Raw genomic sequence first — 22,901 nt, 5'->3', positions numbered from 1 at the left:
TTCTTATTTTATTACTGTGTGACGTTGAACTCATTGACAAACCCATATAGCTTTTTGCCTCGCCCACCAGAGGTGAATTAAGGCGAGACTAAGGGATCCAAATGTCGTCCGTCCGTCACAAACATAATTTATGACACAAAACTCCGCAACCGTAAGTCACTTTTCAACCAAACTTGAATGGTAAATTTCCTTGTGGGACCTGCACGTGATGCTGCAGTTGGAGGTCACATGGTAAGGTCAAAGGTCATTTTCAGTTCAACGTTAAAGTTTACGTGCAAGACTCTCTTATGACACATAACTCCACAACCGCAAGTCACTTTTTAACCAAACTTGGATGGTAGATGTAGTTAGGGGACCTGCATCTTATGCTGCAGTCAGATGTCACATGATAAGGTCAAAGGTCATTTTCAGGTCAACGTTAAAGTTTACGTTCAAGACTCACTTATGACACATAACTCCGAAACCGTAATTCAGTTTTTCACCCAAACTTGGGTTGTAGATGTACTTAGGAGACCTGCATATCATGGCGCAGTTAGAGGTCACATGGTAAGGTCAAAGTTCATTTTTTGAGGTAATTGTTATGACATAACTCCGCAACCGTAAGTCACTTTTGAACCAAACTTGAATGGTAGATTTCCTTGGGGACCTGCATGTGATGCTGCAGTAGGAGGTCACATGGTATGGTCAAAGGTCATTTTCAGTTCAACGTTAAAGTTTACGTGCAAGACTCTTATGACACACAACTCCACAACCGCAAGTCACTTTTTAACCAAACTTGGATGGTATCTAGATGTAGTTAGGGGACCTGCATCTTATGCTGCAGTCAGAGGTCACATGGTAAGGTCAAAGGTCATTCTCAGGTCAACATTAGAGTTTACGTGCAGGACTCTTATGACAAAAAGTTATTCCATCCCAGTTATTTTACAATGAACTTTTGATACAATTCTGTTTTTTTGCATTGGCCGCCTTGTTAGATGGATAGGCCTGCGTTATAGCCATAATGTTTATTGACTTATGGATATTTACTTTGGCTTAGTTCTCATATGGGGCAAGACTTGCCATTCTTACATTATTACCACCACAGCAATTACATTTTCATAGCTATAGAGAAAATGCTATTTTTCTGAAAATAGCCGTATCATAGGGGGCAGGGGCAGTTCCCCCCAAAATAATAGTAAAAACCTAACCTTTTTTTTAATACTGAAATTCTCACAAAATTCACCGAAGTGTGCAAGTGTGCATGTAATCTTTAAATTGGACTTTGAAAAATGAAAAAGCCCCGAGGATAGCTCGACCGCTGCGGTTGCTCCTTCGCTTAAGTTATTTAAAGTTTTCATACGTATTACCCCCCCCCCCCGAAAAAATCTGCGTAGGCCATCTTTTTGAAAGAATGTAATGAAAACCAAGAACAAGCAGTGTGGATGTGTATTCACATGGTCATAAGAAGTAATAATTCGGTAGTTCGATTGTTTCATTGTTCTTCACATATTTTGATATAAATTAGAATCCTTCGAACAATAAACTGTGACCTTATTTTTGTCTCGCCTGCATAGCACAGCGAGACGCTTTTCCGACGGCGACGTAAAAATAGAAGAAAATAAAAATGATTCTAAAAGACTTTGGCAGAATCTAAAAAGTTTGGGATTAAAAAAGAAAAATGGAAAGGACCAAGAATTAGTCGTTTCAATTGACGGAGAATTATGTCATGATAAGATAACTATTTCCAATGAATTCAATTCCTATTTTACAAATGTCGCAGCTACGTTGGTAGATAAACTTCCATCTTGCAAAGACATTTTCAGTGCAGACAGTGAAAACATTCGTAAATTTTATGAAAAAAAGGGTATAAGCCAAGATAAATTTGAATTATTACCTGTTAGTGATCAATTCATTTTTAATGAGTTGCGTAAATTAAATGTATCAAAAAGCACTGGGTTAGATTTGATACCTGCTAAATTTCTAAAAGAAGGAGCAAAGAGTTTGTACAAACCATTAAATTTCTTAATAAATCTATCTATCTTTACTAGCACTTTCCCAGAGGATATGAAAATTGCAAAAGTAACTCCTATTCATAAGAAGAAAGATAAAACTGCTGTTGAAAACTATAGACCTATCAGTGTTTTAAGCATAGTATCCAAAATTCTAGAAAAGGCGGTATGTGTTCAGATCGAAAAATATTTTAAAGAAAATGATATGATTTACGAATATCAGTCAGGTTTTCGACATGACTATTCGACTGAGACATGCCTTATTCACTTGACTGATTATCTGAGAACAAATATGTCTAAGGGACAATTCGTTGGGATGGTACTCCTAGATCTTCAAAAAGCATTTGATACAGTTAATCACGGCATCTTATTGAAAAAATTACAAATAATGGGTTTTAACCAGGCTACTGTAGCATGGTTCAAATCCTACTTGTCGAATCGACATCAAGTAGTGGCTATTCGCGATATTTGTTCCAAAATTATGCCTATAACGTGTGGAGTTCCACAGGGAAGTATTTTAGGCCCAATCCTATTTTCAACTTATATCAATGACATGTCTATTTGTTTAAAAGCTGACTGTAAATTATTATTGTATGCAGATGATAGCGTACTACTTTGTTCAAATGCCAACCCAAAATTTGTTGAGGAAAAACTTAGCGAACAGCTGTCTACATGTGTCGATTGGATGACTGATAATAGATTATCGTTACACTTAGGCAAAACCGAAAGCATTCTGTTTTGTTCTAAAAGTAATCATAAAACTTCATTTGAATTTGAAGTATCATACAATAATAAGATAATTCAGAGGAAAGAATCTGTAAAGTATTTAGGCATTGAGTTGACTAGCTCCCTTTCATTTTCATCTTTAGTAGAATCAATCGTAAAAAGGGCGAATGCCCGTTTGAAATTTTTGTACAGGTATCAAAGTTGTATGGATCAAAAAGCAAGGCGTATTCTCTGTTTTGCTCTTATTCAGAGTTTATTTGACTATGCCAACCCTGCTTGGTTTAGTGGCATAAGCGAACTCGATAAAAAGAAGTTGAAAATTATACAGAATAAAATGGTTAGATTCATTAGCTGTTCTGGTCCCAGAACCCATGTTGGCTACACCGAACTCTCTGGAGCAGGTTTTCTTGAAGTCAACAAAAGATCAAAACAGCTTATTTTGCACCACGTGCATAAAATCTATCACAATAGATCGAATCATTACATTGGATCAAACTTTAATCTAGTTACCGAAATACATAACTATAATACAAGAAACAGCCATTTCAATTTTTGCTTACCAGAAAGGGTAGGTAGTATTGGTAACTCATTTTATTACAATGCTATAAAACATTGGAATTCCCTTCCCAATGATATAAAGGAAATAGGAAACTTTTTGCATTTTAAGAGGAAATTGAAAGAATATCTTTCACTTGAGAGTCAAAAAGAAGATGCAAATGATATGTTGTACGGTTGATTTAGCCTGAATACTGACCTAGTTCTTTTCTCTTCTCTACTAGGTATTATTATGTATTTTACATAGTTTGATTGAAGCTTCGATATGTCCTTTCTTCTATTCTTTCTATTTCTTTTATTTCTTCCTATTCTCCTCTTCTTGTTGTTATTGTCGTCACGTTTATGCTGTTGTTCTTCTCCTTATTTATTTCCCTTCGTTATCAGTTTCTTCCGTCTCCTTCTACTCCTCGTCCCCTCTCTTCTTCTGTTCCTCCTCTTCCTTCTCCTTCTTTTCTTCTTCTTCTTCGTTATATTCTTGTATATATCTTATTTATTGTCTTTATATCTTATTTATTGGTAATAGTAAATTCTGATTTTTTTCTTCATTTTTAATATGTAAATAGTATAATTTTAACATTTTATTATCTTAATTCTGTATATTGAGGACCCCACTGGAAATAAGCTTTCGAGCTTTCGTGGGTCATCCTGTGCAAGCCTGTTGTTTTAATGCTACTGTATATATGTTATGGTGACTTGCCAAATAAAATCAATCAATCAATCAATCAATCAATCAACATTGAAATCTTAACCGAAGGTTAAGTTTTTAAGTTTTTGAGATGACATCATAACTTAAAAAGTATATATACCTAGTTCATGAAACTTGGACAAAGGGTCAATTTCGTATTCCTAAAAATCCTGCTCGAGTTTCACATGACCAAGGTTAAAGATTATTCAGGCTCAATGAGCTTAGACCATGATGGGGGAATAAACATCAAAATCTTAACCTAAGTTAAGTTTTTGAAATGTCACATCATAACTTCGAAAGTATATGAAGTTAGTTCATGAAACTTGAACTTTAAGGTAGTAATGAAGTATTACTAAATACCCTGCTTGAATTTCGGGTCACATGACCAAGGTCAAAGGTCAGGGTCAATGAATTTTGGCCTAGTTGGAGGTATTTGTTAAATTACTGTCATAGCTTTGATAGTTTATGGATCTATAAAAATTGGACATAAGATTACTAGTAATCAAGTATCACTTAACATCCCGTGCGAGTTTCAGGTCACATGACCAAGGTCAAAGGTCATTTAAGGTCAATGAACTTTGGCCAGGTTGGGGGTAATTGTTGAATTGCCATCATAACTTTAAAATTTTATGGATATAGTTTATGAAATGTGAGAAATGTGGACATAGGGGTAATCAAGTATCACTGACAATTAAGTCTTAGGTCACATGATCGATGTCAAATGTCATTTAGGGTAAATGTAGTATTTTATATGAAACCTAGATAGATCCTTGTGTTTTGATTGGTTGTTTGATATCGTTCATTCAGCCCATTTTGCAATGTCGTCATCAACCATGCAATTTTGGATCCATTCATCGTGCAATTTTGGATCCATACGATTTTGTCCATTGCACTCGCGCACCGAGACTGCAGCTCATGCACCAGCAGTGCGCATGTTGTATAATGACGTAACAATCACTGCAACAGACCGAACTCGCACTGCTGAGCATGTTTTGCAGCGAAATTCATGTATTTCATGTGGGAAAAAAAATCATTTTCTAGGTGTCATATAAACCAAATAATGAATGTTTTTTCATTCGTGCAATGGACAGAATACTTCATTCGGTGAGAGATTAAATAATAATCCATTCAACTCGGCTACGCCTCGTTGAATGGATCATTTCATCTTTCACCTCATTAAGTATTTTGTCCATTGCACTCATAAACATTCATTATTTGTATAATTTTATTATATGAATGGTGTTTTTTGTGAATAATTATTTTATAGGAGTTTTCAAAGTCAGCACTGCTGCCATATGTAGTCGCGTATTACCAGAGGCGCTCCACTTGTTTTTTAAGCTACAGAGGCCCGTATTCTGAAGTCGGGTTAAGTTCCAACTCTATGATTAAGCCCTGGTTTAAAGTTGTGGTTAAACTATGGAGAGCCAATTGGGGCACAAATCCATAACAGTATACATCCAATTTTTTAACTCATCTGACACTCAAATTGTCCATAATTTGTCTGTGAATGATATCTGAAGCATTTTTCTTCATTATGAAAGCAAAATGAAAATAAGCATAATAAATATATAATATAAACATAATTTTTTGAATTTTTGGCTCCCCATAATTTAAGTACAGAGTTAGACCGTGGTCTAAGTTAAACCTGACTTCAGAATACGAGCCGGAAAGTCTAGTGTAACAATGTCATATAACAATGCATACCAAAGATAATATCAATAAAAAATAATTATTTGACTTTATCTAAAATAATCCCTACAGCTTGCGGACAAAGTACAAATCTAGTTATGCCCAAGGCCATGATCTTTTCCCGAATTTGCCAGTCCTTGTCGGCAAAACCGTAGGTAAGGTCCTCGATGAGGTTACGAATGAACATCCCGATCGAGAGTTCGTTGTGTTTCGTGAAGATGGAATCAGAAAGACTTATTATCAATTCCAACAAGAGGTGAGCATTGATTGATAAATATTTTTTGTGTGTAAATCTCCCTCTCTGCAATTATGTTGTTTTATTCCTTATTCTCATCTTCATTTCTGCCCCTTTTCTCTTTCTTCTTCGTCTCCTCCAACCCCTACGCCCAATACCACCACTATTATAATAACAGCTAAGATTTCTCGCCCACCTGGAGGTGAATGTCGTCCGTCACAAACATTATGACACATAATTTTGCAACAATAAGTCACTTATCAACCAAACTTGCATGGTAGAAGTACTTAGGGGACCTGCATGTTATGGTACCTTCGCAGGTCACATGGTAAGGTCGAAGGTCATTTTGAGGTCAACGTTAATGTTTACATGCAAGACTCTCTTAAGACCTCCAACTCCGCAACCGTGAGTCACTTTTCAACCAAACTTGGGTTGTCGAGATACTTAGGATCGGAGACCTGCATGTTATGCTGCATTCGGAGGTCACATGGTAAGGTCAAAGGTGATTTTGAGGACAACGTTAAAGTTTACGTGCAAGACTCTCTTATGACTAATGTTATTTCATCCCGGTTATTTCACAATGAACTTTTGATACAATTCTGTTGAGTGCCGTCGCAAATCGCGACATTTCTGGTCATTTTCACAAGTGGACGAGACACAACATCGCTTATGTCCTGTTTATACAGTGCGTATAAAAAAAAAAGTTTACACTTTGAAAAAGCACTGGGAATTAAAAAATAAACAACATGTGGGTAATTTTTCCAAATATAATCTTGGGTTTGGGTCTCATCTATCCAATGAAAGTAAAAGTTTTGTCAGAATGTTACAGTTGAGTGAGCACTGTCCATTTTTGTAAAGCTCGCAGAAATCTGTTTGCGCAGAAATGCTCGTTTTCACGCTGTGTCAAGGGGAAAGGGCGAAATCAAACTTACCCTGCGAAACATTTCTCATACATTTCCCTTGCACTTTTAGTCAATTGAAATAAAACAGATACATTCAAGCATTTTGTAACAATTTTGCCACCCATATTGAAATTTCAACACTAAGTAAGCACAATCTTTACCCTTTTGTGCCAGCTGGATCTGAAGACATAACTAAATCTGAACAAAAGTTTATATCAGACATCTCCAGCATTTTTTCACTAAGTTTTTATCATTGAAAGTGGGTTTACATTTCATTTTTCATTTAATACTTGTTTCTCCACACTTTTCCCAAGCTTTGCAATGATTAACAAATTAAAATCAGGCTTAAGCCATTCCATGTAAATCACAGCTCAGTGTAAAGCAAATATCCTCATAATGGCCTCGGTGTGTGGGGGAGTGGGGCGGGGCAAAATGCACTCTTCGAAGTGTTTTGGGCAAGGAAACAACTCAAAAAATGTAAAAGATATCTTCAAATCAATTTTACTAGCTTAATTTCACGTGTTCTTCATGATTAAGGTCTACTTTTATTCTCATAACAATTTCAAAGTTCTGCGCAAATCATTTTTCACTAAATTTTCAAAAGTAATTGGTGCTCACTCAAGCGGAAATATTTTTCGACAGTATACGTCACATTTGCTTAAATGGATCTGTACCGATGTTAAAATGTGGAAAAATCTTCAGGATATTACAAATGTATAATTTTACAGTGTAAACTTTTTTTTGATACGCACTGTATAGCGCTTTTCCCATAACGGCTCAAAGCGCTTTACAGCATATTATTACCCCGGTCATTGGATTCATTTCAATCCCGCACAAAAAGCGCACAATTTCCACTCCCTGGGGAGCATTCCTTGCATTCATCGCAGCCTTTTAATGGCGCTGGCAAATTCAAACATACAATAACTTTCGCATCCTACCGGGTGTATTTAGCACCTGGGTCGAGAGTGGCAAAGTGTGGAATAACGCCTTGTCAAAGGACGCTAGACCGCGGTGGGATTCGAACACACGACCCTCTGTTTACAAGGCGAGAGTCAGAATGACTACACCACGGCTCTTCTAACACTACTACTACTACTACTACTACTACTACTACTCCTACTACTCCTACTACTACTACTACTACTACTACTACTACTACTACTACTACTACTACTACTACTACTACCACTACTACTACTACTACTACTACTACTACTACTACTACTTCTACTACTACTACTATTACTTCTACTACTACTACTGATGCTACTACTACTGTATACTACTACTACTACTACTACTACTACTACTACTACTACTACTACTACTACTACTACTACTACTACTTCTACTACTACTACTACTACTACTACTACTACTACTACTACTATTACTACTACTACTACTGCTGCTACTACTACTACAACACCACTACTACCACTTCTTCTTATTTCTCTTCTTCTAATTTCAATTCATCTCCTTTCTTCCCAGTCTCCTTCTTTCTTTTCCTTCTTCTTCTTCTTTTGTTCTTCATTTAATTAACTTTCCTCGGAAAATGAATCTTGAAAATATTGTGATATATATTTTTTTCTAATTGAGAGTTGACTGAGACACCCATTTATTTGGATTCTCTTAGTTTAGTGGTCCTTATACCACTCCCCCCTTCCCTGGTTGGTCTATTACATTTCTCTCGGGGTAACCTCTGTTTCCGTGGCCCTTTAATTCAACCCTGAGTTGATATCATAAAATTATATCTGAAGCATTTTTTATTCAAACTCTAGATCAGAAAGTCTTATATTCTTTTCAAAACATTATCTCTGTGCATTTCATGCATACATATATACAATATATGTACAAAATATCACCACCCAGTAAGATTAGCTGAACATGACACACAGTCATTTACAATGATTAGCTGTACTGGTACCAATGAGATGTGTTACCTCCATGGTAGTACGTGTATTTCATATTCTTCATACTGCGTGGATTCGTATGGAGAAATATCACTAAGACCTTAACACGCATTCAACTAGAAAACAGTCTATTCATGGGGGTAAAATATTCATGGTCTCTATTCATGAAAACCGTCAAGCATTATGACGCCTGAAATACAACTCGATCTGCTCAAAACCCCAGGGTTGAAACAGCCAGTCAACTCTATATCAACAATCTAAACCACTATTGTTGTACAGTCCCAACATTTTTATTTTGCACTATTAATTACCCTGCATTCCTTCTCATACGTGTCGTTTCGATACAATTAAGGTCAGCGGCGTAACAGGGGTCGGTGTCCAGGGGGGGGGGGGGGGGGGGAAGAGCCAAAAATTTCCCGGTCATATCATGGTATGAACAGGCGTAATGGTGTAATGAGGCGACTATTTTAAGAAGGCCAGATATTGCGTGAGTGCTTAAAAGCTGCTTTATATAAGTCCCGAGGGAGCGAAGCGAGCGAGAAAAAATAACCTTTTCATGAGAATCTAACTTTGAGCTATTTTTTGACATTATATTCAGTAAATAAAATCAAATCCTACACTTTTCCTTTGCTTTCCTTTCCTCCTTTTTTTGTTCTTGTTTGTAAAACTTTTGGGGCCATGGCCCAACCCTTCCATACGCAGTGTTGTACAGTTGGGGTCCGGGGCGGAGCCCCTGGAACTTCTTGATATCAAAGCCATTTAAATCCGCAGATTGCCGCTATTTTAATCAAATCGCGGGCATATACAGAATATAGCTTTTACACAACACATTTATTCAACCCAGTTGCGTAATGAACCAAATATTTTGAGGGGGCAAAACATAGCAATGTGGGAAAAAATTGTAAATAGTCGCCAGCGTACAAAGCGAGCTGGAAAAAATAGCCTATTGAAATTTAATTCTAATTATGCCTAGATTTTCCAATTATATTCAGCAAATAACACATTTCATTATACACTCTAAAAAAAGAAGAGCTACGAAGAGCTGATTTAGCTCTTAAAGAGCGTGTCTAGTGACTGCACTTCGGAGTGCTGATTTTTCTCGTTCAAATTGAACTAGACAAATCAGCACTCCGAAGTGCAGTCATATACACGCTCTTTAAGAGCTAAATTAGCTCTTCGTTTTTTAGAGTGTACGTTGTCTCCTATAATTTCTGTTATTTCCTCTTGGGTGTGGAACCAAGATCCCCCTCGCCTGTATGCCAATGATTGAACGTGATTGAACGGGGGGGGGGGGGGTTATAGAGCCATTTGAAGGTTATAAATGAAGAGCCCCTACTGCGTGGGGTCTGGGGCAAAGGTAGCTTATTTGCATAAAATTTAGCAAGCTTATCGCAGAATGTTGTATGCAGTCCATCTTTCTTCCCGCTCTTTAATTTCAATCATCGGCAGCCCGAATGATTTGTTCTTTATCAAATGTTCTTCTTTCTTACATTTTCCCGCTTTCCTTCCTTTTCCATTAAAAAAAGTTTTCTTTTCGCTTTTCGCTTTCCTTTTCCTCCTTCCCCTTTTCTTTCCCCTTTTTTTCCCCATTCCCTTTATTTCTTTCTCCCTCCTTTTTTTCTTCTTTTTCCCGTTTTTCTTTTATTTTCCCGGTGAAATCCGCCAGGGGGAGGGGGCAGCTTGCCCCCCTGTCCCCCACCTGTTACGCCACTGTACAAGGTGGGTGTGTATATGACGTTTTTCCCCAATCCGAATGCTCATAATATAAACCCCTAATTGATGGTCCCTTATCACATAACAATTAAGCCACTTTTCTAAATGGTTGGATGTATATACATATTCACTTGTCGTCGAATGAGTGTGTCTATGATCGATGAATTGGTGCTTCTGAAAGCTGTGATTTAAGATCTCGGCCTGTTTCATTTTCTGTATGAAGATCTTTATGTCTTCATGTTCAAACATGAACGACTCTCAGTTGTTACTTGGATGACGTCTTCATAACAATCATCCCTATACCCCCATGTTTACAGCTGATCAGTGTGGGTTAAGGGGGTATCACAAAATTTGTCAGTTTCCCTGATTTAGGCGCAAAGCAATTTGTGACGCTGGAACAAATTTGTTAGTGCTCGCTCAAGTTTGAATTAATGTTTGACATTTTGATATCATCAGATAAAAGGGAGTATCTACTAGCACAAACGTAGCTGTAGTTATGTCTTCAATAGTACTTTTGACAAATAATTTTGACACGCATGTGTGATACAGTTAAATGAACACTGCAAGAAAGAAGAACTTTAAATTGACCCCACTGGTTTTAAATCGAATTCAAATGTGAATAAAGGATTTGCACGTCATATGAGTTGAGATGTATCACATTTCGCTGGTGTCAATTATTATTACGCTTTACACAGGTTGATCGACCGAACAGTTATCTGTTTGGTCGGGCTCAAACAAATTATATTTAGTATATTGTATAGTGAATCACTGCAATTCTTTTACACGTGGTCCTGCGACTGCACCTTTTCTGCACAAGTACGACAATACTCTACAAGAGGGATGTGTCTAATGCAGCGCTTCTCAACCGGTGGGCCGCGAGAAGATCCAGATGAAAAAAAATAGGGGAAAAACTACAGTATATTTCACAGACCTGTCCAAAAGTGTCATGTTCGATCAGTCTACGTGGGTCAAACAAAGCTAAAGCACCCATCGGTATCATGTATGTTGCATGTACATGCACATTGTATGATCATAAGGATGGTTTCGATCTAACTTTGATGTGAACCTTACCGGACCTTATCGAATGTGCTTTAGAGCTTTATGTTCAATTTTCACGAAACATACTTAGGCCCTACATAAAAATGGACCGTTTTTTTTTAAAGCGAAATGGTGAGGGAGGAAACAAATCTACTGTTGAAAAGTCTCAGATGGTAACTTTGAGAAAATATTATCATGAATACATTAAATTTGGATTCCTGACTGGCAGTGATGCAAAACTAAAAGCAATGTATGTCAAATGTGTCAGCATGTTCAAAGACTTCTTTGATGTTTTTTTTGCCTTGAAGGGCACTTGACAATACATTTTCAGTTCTTGAGCGCGTCGTGTGTCGCGGAAGAACTCCTTAAGTAGTGTCGAATTCGACTATCATAATTCCGGTGTTAATACCAGATCACATCCCTTTAAACCTGTTGTTTTCACATTGTTTGTTTTTCTTACTGTATCAAGCTGTTAAGCGAGGAATTCTTTTTCTCATTAATATGATGCAGGGAACAGGGCGGCAGAACCGAGGGGGGGGGGGGGGGCAGGGGGCAAGTGCCCCCCAATCCCGTAGGAAAAAATTCCCTCTTTCAAAATGAAATGTGCTCTTTTTTCAAAATTAAATAACCTTTTTCAAAATGAAATACCCTTTTTGAAGTAAAACACAATACATTTTAGGTTAGAAAATCACAAAATTTTTGGCTCACGCTTCGCGCTCGCATCAATTATTGTTTATTATAAGGTATTTGTCCTAGAATATATAGTTTTTAGGTGAGAAAATCACAATTTTCCGGCTCGCACTCGCATCAATAATTGTTTAGTAAGATTGTCATCCTGTTCATACAAAAATGCTCAGAATGTCCAGTTTTCAAGTTGGAATATCACACATGTTTGGCTCGTATTTTGCGCTCGCCCCAATTATTGTTAATTAAGGTAGTCATTCTGTTCCTGGTAATGCCTAGAATGTCAAGTTTTCTTGTTAGAATATCACAAATTTTCAGCTCGCGCTTCGCGCTCGCATTATTCGATTGGTGAGATATGTAGCCCGTATTGAATGCAGTCTTTAAAGTGTTCGTTTTCTGGTCAGTATATTAAAAATTTCGCGCTCGCGTTAATTCTTTAGATTAGATTCACATCCTATTTTATGATTACAAAAACTGCTCGGAATGTTTACTTTTCATGTCTTATTACATGAAATTTCCAAAAGTTTGAGCTCGTAATTCGGGCTCGCAACATCTCGCTACGCTCGCTCGCGAAAAAACAAATCCTAAATGTATATCTTATCAATGAGAAATCACTTCCAAACAGATTTGCTCAACTAGTACAAAACACACAACTTCACACAGATGATAATCTCATGGTGAAAATATATGTTTGCACCAAAATGCCCTTTTTGGCATATGAGTGCCCTGCTTTGGCTTTGCCCCCAAACGAAAATACGTTCCACCGCCCCTGGCAGGGAAATATATCTGTCGTAGGAAGAATGATATGAATTAAAATACAAGTAAATGTTTCAGACCTTTGGACGTATATTCATTACACTATAGGGCCTATCCATGGAGCATGTGTTGCTTTCAACATGTTCAAGGAAAACAAAAATTCGGTCAGTAGCAAACATTATTCGATAATACTCGTATATTGGAACGTTATTGTGAAAGCGAAGGAGTTCTTACATAAAAAATAGGTCTACACAGGAAAACTTCACTCCATTTTATATTATTCTAGGTTGATCGCCTTGCAGCCGGGTTAGCATCGATCGGGGCGAAGAGGGGAGATCGCGTCGGTATCTGGGGACCAAACTCCCTAGAATGGACACTCACCCTCTTTGCATGTGCCCGTTTAGGCGCCATCTTGGTCAACCTGAGCCCAGCTTATCTTGAGAGGGAGATCGAGTATGCACTGGACAAGGTGAGGACAGAGGCCAAGATACCTGTTTCGGTTCGGGGGGGGGGGGGTGACAAAAATGTCATTTTTTTCGGCGCCATAACAGAATGTTGCATAAAAATGACAAATTTATTTGTCATTATTTTGATACTATTTTTATGCCAAGTTTAATGAATTTAAAGTTCCTTCCAATGATATTCCATGGCATATCATACTTTTTTTCGAGTTGTTAAAATTGTTGGAGGAATCGATATGTTTGCCCCAAATATTTCAAGGGGGATACTCGCAGTGTCCCCCGAAATGACACTTTTGTGTGAGGTTGCTCTCTGACTAAATCTGTCAGTCTTTCATGTGAGTTAGTTTGTGCTATCAAGTAGAAGAAAAACAGTCCTTTTATGCGACCATTACGACGTTATTGGGCCAAAAGTCTTGGATACGAATTCTTGTTTGTCAGGTATACATAGTTCCAATTTTGTGGATTACTGAGTAAAATAATGGATAGCCGCACTCCCCCTTTTCATAAAAAAAGGTACATGAATGCTAATATCAAATTTTCTAATAGGTAGTAGAACTGCACTCATTTCTGAGTGACTTTCACTCTTTAGTTTACAGGCGGTAAATTATTTTGTTTCTTCCCCTTGCAGGCTCATGTGAAGCTGTTAATAGCATCTAAACCATTCAAGACACAAAGGTATTATGATATTATCTCAAACATCTGTCCTGAGCTAGAGAAAGCAACCCCCGGTCATCTCAACAGTAAACGGTAACTATAAAATAGTGCTTATCCATGGCCTTACGCAGATTTTTTTTCCAGTGGGAGTAGAGGGAGGGAGGGGGGAACAAGCATAACATTTTTCGAAGAAAATCGAAAGCGAAGGGAGCGAAGCAACCAAGCTTGTCACCGTGACGGCGCGCTTTTGCATTTTATGAAGTGAATTTGAAGGATTTCGTGCACACTTTTGGTGAATTTTGTAAAAAAAGTAATAAATGTGAGTTTTCAAAATTTCGGGGATGGGGGGCAACTTCACCCTGAAAAGGCTTAATTGTTATATAGGCCGCAATAGTACTCGCTGGCTAAAATTGTTCAGTTCAGTTCAGTTCATTTATTCATTTATAAAAAAGGCAATGAGTACAGATATATAAACATAAAAAAATACACTTCGAATATATACATCAGTATTTTAAAAATGTAAACATGCAAAAAAAACTACTTAAAATAAATACAATGATATTCGTGTATAATTAGGCCCGTGTACAGTAATAATATGAGAAACGAAAAGGAGGACTTAGAATAAAGCCATTAGTGGCCTTGTGAGTTAAAGTCTCCTAAAAATAATAAATGCTAATTTGGAGGCTACTTGGTATATACAATAATCAAAGCATATATGAGAACTTAGGTTACAAAAGTAAATGAATAAAACGGACATACGGTATAAGATAAGCAAAAAAAAAAAAAAATGATGACAAATTTTCTATAATATTGTAACATAGCTGCAAAAATTAGGAATATTTTGAATAAAAGTATTGTTTTAATTTTCTTTTAAAGAGGGAAAGAGACTCGCATGTGCGAACAAATTTCGGAATAGAATTCCAGATTGTTGGGAAGCTGAAACGTATAGCTTTTTGTACATAGGACTTTCCAACTTTCCATAAATGAAACAAATTACTTATACGTGTAGTGTGACAATGTACAACTTTATTGATACAAAACATTTTACTGATCTTATTTGGTAATAGTTTTTTAAAGAAGAAAAACCCCAATATTGCAACTTGATATTGATAAAGATGGAAAATATTCAAAGTATAAAAGTTTACGGAATAAAGGAGTTGAGGGTGAAAGGTAATGACTGTTGGTGCATGTACGAAATGCTCTCTTTTGTAATTTAAATAGTTTATCTAATTTGGATTTACTGCAATTACCCCAAACAGCAATACAATACAGAATGTGTGATAATATTAACGAATTGTAAATAGAGAGTAATGCAGGTCTAGGAAGAAAACTTCTTAATTTATACATAATTCCAGTACATTTCGATACCTTAGTAGTTAAATAGTTTATATGTGAATCCCAATTCAAATTTTCATCAACATGAACCCCTAAAAAATAAACAACTTTAGACTTAGATAATCGGATTGAATCAATACTTAGAGTAAGATCATTACATATATTGATAGCATTAGATAATTTTTATGAAAGTATATAAACGAGGATTTATCAATGTTTACCACCAGTTTCTGGCTTTAAACCATCGGGATACATGTAGTAATTCAGAATTAATGTTTTCATTTATATATTTAAAGTCTGGTTGAGTATAAAAAAGTGTACTATCGTCTGCATACACTATGAAATCAAATTTACTAGATGACATTACAATATCGTTTGCGTAAATGAGAAAGAGCAAGGGACCTAATATCGAACCTTGGGGGAACTCCATGTTTAACTAAGCTATAAGTAGATGATTTATTGTTAAAGTGTGTAAATTGATAACGATTATGTCAATAAGTTTTAAACCAGAAAAATGGAAGCCCACGTACACCATAATATTGTAATTTGGTTAACAAAATATTGTGATTTACTATATCAAACGCCTTGGAAAGGTCAATGAATATTCCTACCCCAAACTTATTAATGTTCAATGCCGATACCACTGTATCCTGAAGGTCTATTATAGCATGACATGTGGAATGATTACTTCTAAATCCATATTGGCTATCAGTTAGTATATTATTAAGTATTAGGAATGAGTACAAACGATTATATATACATTTTTCTAATATTTTTGAGAAGCATGGTAATATTGAAATAGGTCTGTAGTTTTTGCAAATATGTGGATCTTCTTTTTTATAAACTGGTACAATTTTAGCAATCTCTAATTTGTCGGGAACATTACCTGATGATATAGACAGATTAAATGTGTGATACAAAGGTTTTACAATAGAATATATGACTTTCTTTACAACATTAATATTAATGCCATCAATGAGAGTTGCCTTTTTTGAGTGATTTGGTGATTTCTATAATCTCTGATTCAGTAATGGGTTTTAAAAACAGTGAGTTATTGAATGAGTTACTTAGATATACAGTGTAGTCATCAGTTACAGCAGTATTCTCAGATGATCTTAAAATATTGGTACAGCAATTTTCAAAGTAACAATTAAATTCATTTGCAATATACTGTGGGTCATCAACTTTTTTTATCATTACATATAATATATATTGTGGTAGACTATGTTTGCGCTTACAGAGAAGTTTATTTATGATAGACCAGGTACCCTTGATATCATTTTTATTTTTTGATATTTTTTCACAGAAATACTTCTTTTTAGCATGACGTAATAAATTATTGGTTATATTTCTATGCTTTTTATACTTTGTTTCACTAGAAGTTGATCGATTGTTAAGGAATTTTTTATATAATGTATTTTTCTTTCTGATGTGTCTAAATAATTCAGGAGTAATCCATGGCTTACGTATAAAAGTTTTCTTCTTCTTTTGCAAAATCAAAGGCAAATTCCTATCATACAAATTGTTAAACTTATTCAAAAATATATCATATGCACTATTTACTTCATTGCAAGAATACAATGATGACCAATCAGTATTATAAAGTTCTTTTTATACATTTTTCACACCAGCATCAGTAATTTTACGTCTATATGTGTTAGTAGTCCTTTGCTGATTCTTTGATAGCAAGTCAGTTTTATTTAATATAAGAAATACAGGTAAATGATCAGTTATATCAACAACTTCTGGCTAAAATTGTGAACTTTGCGAATGCTGAAAAACTGCCCTTTCCTCTCAGCACGAAAAATATCAAAGAAAAAAACAAAAAAAACAATCGTGTCCGAAAATGTTTTTTCTTGTTATTGCGAGGTCTTGTTAGTCTATCGAAAATTCCCAGCTTTCGTCTAATGACCCTCTATAATTGTATTTGTCATTTACGGGATGTACTGAGAATTTAAGAACTTCGCAATATAGATGTAGAACGCGTTTGTGAATTAATTTTAGGAACCAGTTTAATGATGAAAATCGTGAAAACAGAAATTGCATAGAAAATACATATTTATTGACTCGTTTATTTACACCGATGTGCCACATCTGATCTTACTCTAAAAGCTAAGTTTGTTCCCGATCTTTTTCTTAATACCAGACTCCCAGATTTGGAATCCCTGATCATGATGGGTAGCGATGAACATCCAGGTTCTTTCACATTTAGTGACGTCATTGACATGGGAAGGCAAGAACATTTTGACACCGTTGAAAAGGAACAGAAACATTTACAGTTTGACGACATCTTTAATATCCAGTTTACCTCAGTAAGTAATTTACGAATATAATTGTGACCTAATTCGTCATTCTGTGTATTACTAATTGACAAGCAACAGAAAACAATCTCCAGTTTCATAAACGGCATCTTTATATCCAGTTTACTTCACACTCTAAAAAAGGAATTACCCAATTTTTGGTAAAATGGGAACATGCATGTTTGTGGGGTAAAAAGATACCAAATATTTTGTAAATTTTACGCAATGTTGCGTTTAAAGTTGCAGAAAACATGCTTGTAATCCAATATTGGGGGAAAAATACCCAGCAAACATGCATGTTCCCTTTTTACCGAATATTGGGTTATAATTTTTACTCGATGTTTTTAGAGTGCAGTAAGTAATTTGTTATATAGAAGAATTTTAAGAGAAATTAAAGTTATGGTATTTTAAAGATTTGCATTATTCCGGTGGAACAGTGTTAGGCATGTCTTCATGGATATTCAATGAGCAAACTGTTGATGTCATATCCCCATTTGTTTGTTTGTATTTCATTTTATGAAATTAGGTTTATTCGGTTTTTTTTCTCCAAGAATTAAAGTTATTGGATCGACAACAGATTCAGTGCATTAGATATTTATTGCTGCAATTTATTTCACAAGAAGGGAGACATAATATTCACACATGTATGGAAAAAATCAAACAATTATGATTTCATGTAATAATATAAGAAAAAAGGAAAGTAGGGATGTGACATCATCAGCCCACCCAATGAATATTCATGACAACGTGCATATAAACTGTTTTCACACTATATTGCTAAACTTTAAAATTCAATTACTTCGCGGTCTGTTATCAGATTTTGATGGAATTTTCAGTGTTTTTCTCTGGGAATTTTACTCTATTTATTCACATATATAGTATTCCGGAGTTGCTTCTAGTGTGTCATCGATATTAAGGTGCACCGTGTGCTATCATACCCATGGGGGACTAGATTGTTAAAACAAAGACTAAAGAAACCATCATGTCTATATATTTGATAAAACATTGGACAATGAAAATGACCAAAAATGGTAACTACTAATTAAACGATAATTACCAATAAAAAGGATTAGGCGTATCTATTGTATTTGTAATATTTATTTTTTCATTCTTTATATTTATATTGCATTTTCACAGGGTACTACTGATTCACCAAAGGCAATTGTGTGCACCATGTGCTATCATAAACCCGTGGGGGACTAGATTGTTAAAACAAAGACTAAAGAAACCATCTATGTCTATATCTTTGATAAAACAATGGACATTGAAAATGCCCAAAATTATTACCAATTGAACGATAATTACCAATAAAAAGGATTAGCCCTATCTATTGTATTTGTAAAATGGGAAAAAATCTTCTAAAGTGGTTAGTTAAAAGATGTCAGCCGTCTTTGTTAAATGATACCAAGTCTTTTATGTTACAATGCGCCAAAGCATTTTTTTTCCCTTTTAAAAAATTTTGCTCTTTACTCTGACTTTACTCTTTTTGTTTAAATTTTATTAAGAATTTTCGATTCATTTTTGTATTTTCACAGGGTACTACTGGTTCACCTAAGGCAACGTGTCTCACTCATTATCATATCGTCAATAACTTGGTGATCGTAGAAGATGTCACCAAAGACAGTGCAATCGAATCGGTAGGATCTTTTCATAAACTCGAAATATTTCCATTGTTGATCTGCTTTACATCTCTCTACACTCGTTATATCAATTACAATTTCGATACTATTTTGTAGCCTCTCTTGAAATAATGATGACAGCCCTTGTACAAACGTGATGTAAAGACATACTGCAGAGCTCCCAAGTAGAACTGATTTTTTGTATTTAGTACTGACAAAATGTGATGACTACTGATGGTTTCATGCAAAAATAATGATTTATAAAGTTTCTGTTTTTAGAAATTTTCCTATATGGTATGTCTTTGAACGTACTGATTTCCTCGCCAAAATACTGATTTTTCAGCTTTTTTCAGGTTGGCAGCTTTCTTGACAGATTATGATTATTTTCCTTCAATATGTATTTCAAGTTGATGTATTTGCATTTAAGTTGATGACCTACTCATTTATGTTTGGTATGTGCATGTGTGGGTGGATGTGGTTGTAGGTGTTTGTAATAGTTGTCCATTCTATCTTAGCATCTTAACCTTATTATATATTTTTTCTCTCTCTTTTTTTTGTAGATTAGTATATCCTATATTCTATGTTAATAATCATAAGTATTCCAGGGCCCTACTCACAAGCTTTGCTTTTAAAGGGGTCCTAAAACCAATTCGACTATGCTATAATCTAATTGATGTGTGTTTATGTACTCTATTTACGTTGTATGTATATCCATTTCCTTTAATAATAATAATAATAATAAGTAATAATATCCAAGTCCTTTGGAAGCGCATAGATACATTATTCATAATTGTGATATGCGCTATACAAGAACTGTTTATTATTATTATTATTATCCATTTTGATTATTATGTGATGTTTTTGGTTTTAGATAAAATAAACTTGAACTTGATTCTGCTAAGCAATTTCATCTTGTCGAATATCGACTGATTTGTATATTCTATGGAATTATTGCTGCGATTCGATCATTATTCAACAATAATTTTATCCTCACTTTTTTTATTCAGGCAGCATGTCTTAATTTACCTCTGTTTCATATTGGCGGTATGTCTGGTCTTCTCCTTGGATTGATCAACAAGAGTAAGACCATCTTTCCTTCTGCTGCGTTCGATGCGATCACCTGTTTACGAGCACTGGAGAAAGAGAGGTACAGAGAGGGCGCATTATTCTCAGTAGAGTAACGTTGTGAAAAAAAATAGCGACAACGCAATGTTTAATTTGGGCCCGTACATGGCGTGCCAATGAAACGCCAAGCCAGTTCGGAGTTCCATTCTGCGCATGATCAGATCATCAGAAGAAGGTCATTCGTCCTAAACATGCTAATGTATTCAAAGTAGACTCCCCCCCAAAAAAGAACCTTCATAGATTGTTCATTGGTGTGTTATTCTAGTCACCAGGGGCCCGTTACACAAAACTTAGCAATGATCGTAGAACATTTTTCTACGATTGATTTCATTGACTACAATCATGACAATGTACAATCAATGGTGAAAATCAAGTGCACGATTGATCGCTAACCTTTGTGTTACGGGCCCCTGGTCTATTCAACGTGCATCCTGCTATGTAAGACATGCTCGCATTATATCTTGCTTTAAAATCTACTTAACACACTGAAAGAAATAAAAGGTAATTTGACCAAAATTGCACATGAGGTAACTCCGAACTGGTCTATTACAATATTCAAACCAGTTTGTTAGAAAAATAAGACCACAATTAATTTCTTTAATAAACATGATATACCCTGATAAACCACAACAGGCATAAGTTTAAACAAATATAAATATTAGTAAAGAGGAAAAAAGAACATTAAACAACCCCGTAAAGTTTTAATATTGGGAGAACAACCTTGAAAGCTACCGGCGTCAAAAGTACAATGGGACGAATGCAATTTAACATTAACTTCCGACGTCAGGTGCTAGAAGGGCGGCGCTATTTCCACGCTAATCCCCCGACGTCAGAAAAAAGGCGTAATTTAGGCGCTTACCCTACCCTAACATTTTGGAAGGACGGCGCAATTTAGGCATCTGCTCCGAGCACTATTACATAGAGTCTTATTTCGATTTTTCGGCCGCCCTAAAAAGTGTAAATATTTTATTGGTTGATTTATTATTTCATCCACTCTAATAATGTATTCATTTAATTACAATATTCATAGATGCACAGATTTATATGCAGTTCCCACAATGGTAATCGATATCGTAAATCACCCTGAGCTGTCGACCTTTGACCTAAGTTCTCTCATGTATCTGACATCCGGCGGAAGTGCCATGCCTTCACAAGTGCGCAAGGATGCAGAAGAAAAATTGAAAGTTCAGGCAACGGTAATTTGATGTTCACATACATTGATACAAATCTACCACAACAAAAAGTTTATTTGAATAGAAAGAGAAAAATCCAACAAGCATAACGCTGAAAATTTGATCAAAATTGAAAAAAATTAGAAAGTTATGACATTTTACTTAATTTCACAAAAGCAGTAATATATGCACATCCCAGTCGGTATGCAAATGAGGGAACTGATGACATTACTGATTCACTGTTTCTTTTGTATTTCATTACATGAAATATTCTGATTTTCTGGAATGGCGGTTTTAACGACATTTTCAGCATTATGCTTGTATGGTTTTTCTCTGTTAATTTAAATCAACTTTTTTTCTGAGGTGGACTTTATCTTTAACAAATGAAAATTGGTGCCAAGTCAGAAATATGAGTTTAAGTGAAATAACTTTACCATCAAACATCAACATGAATTGACTTGAAGAAACTATAGGCGTTATTGTGTCATCAAAGCCCACGAAGATGAGATGAAAGTATAAAGGAGATCTTTAGATAAGTATTTTTGAGGGGGTGGTGTCTTCACTGTCCACTCAACGTGGGTAATAGACAATCCAATCGTATGTCTGACCATGCAGTCATATCCATAGATGTAAACCTCCCACACTTAGGACGTCAATGCAACGCAGGAAGTTTAGAAACACTTGATCATGACATATTTGAAGCTGATCTACTCAACAGGCTGTCTGATGTACATTTTGAAGGGAACATTGATCTATTGGTTCAACAAATCGATATGGTAACAAGAGAGGTGCTTGATCGGCATTCACCATTATCTACATGCTCATCTCGTGTTCGTCATCGCCCAAAGTTGTACAATGCTGCTGTAGATGATGCTCGTCGTCAGCGAAGACGTTCAGGAAGGAAGTGGCGAAAGTCTAAAACCAATGATGACCTTGTTCAATATGAAATGGCTCAAGATATGGTCAGGTCCACTGTATGTGAAGCCAAAAAGGACTATCTCAAAGAATCTTTGTCCTCGAACTCTCCACGTGAAGTCTTTTCATCCATTAATATGCTCCTAAACAGGAATGAGCATGTCCTACCGGACACATCATCATCTTATAAATTTGCCAATGCATTTTGCAGAAACTTTACTTCGAAGATCAAAAACATTCCTCGTCTTATTGATGATCAGAATGTGGCACCTTTGGACAATTCTGCATCAGGACCAGATCCCCCTTGTGAACTATCACAGTTTTGCGCTTTAACTGATGAAGAAGTCTTAAAATTAATAAAGAGATCGTCATCCAAATCGAGCCCTGCAGATCCGCTACCGACATGGCTTTTGAAACGTCACATTTCATCATTCCT

The 22,901-nt window shown here is 35.7% G+C and overlaps 1 protein-coding gene across 1 annotated transcript in view; it reads left to right on the top strand.

The window, feature by feature from the left end:
* Positions 1 to 523: 523 nt before the first annotated feature.
* Positions 524 to 22,901, top strand: part of LOC129261267 (medium-chain acyl-CoA ligase ACSF2, mitochondrial-like) — a 31,332-nt gene continuing 8,954 nt past the window's right edge. The window contains exons 1-8 of the mRNA XM_054899324.2: positions 524 to 546; positions 5,716 to 5,899; positions 13,171 to 13,353; positions 13,974 to 14,092; positions 17,481 to 17,646; positions 19,170 to 19,271; positions 20,261 to 20,400; positions 21,409 to 21,574. Of these exons, the coding sequence (XP_054755299.2) occupies positions 524 to 546; positions 5,716 to 5,899; positions 13,171 to 13,353; positions 13,974 to 14,092; positions 17,481 to 17,646; positions 19,170 to 19,271; positions 20,261 to 20,400; positions 21,409 to 21,574 (1,083 nt within the window). The remainder of the gene's footprint in view (positions 547 to 5,715; positions 5,900 to 13,170; positions 13,354 to 13,973; positions 14,093 to 17,480; positions 17,647 to 19,169; positions 19,272 to 20,260; positions 20,401 to 21,408; positions 21,575 to 22,901) is intronic.

This window comes from Lytechinus pictus, chromosome 5 (assembly GCF_037042905.1).
Source record: "Lytechinus pictus isolate F3 Inbred chromosome 5, Lp3.0, whole genome shotgun sequence".
NCBI classification, from domain to species: domain Eukaryota; kingdom Metazoa; phylum Echinodermata; class Echinoidea; order Temnopleuroida; family Toxopneustidae; genus Lytechinus; species Lytechinus pictus.
The sequence above is the reverse complement of the archived record's forward strand: the minus strand, read 5'-3'. Positions and strand labels throughout refer to the sequence as shown.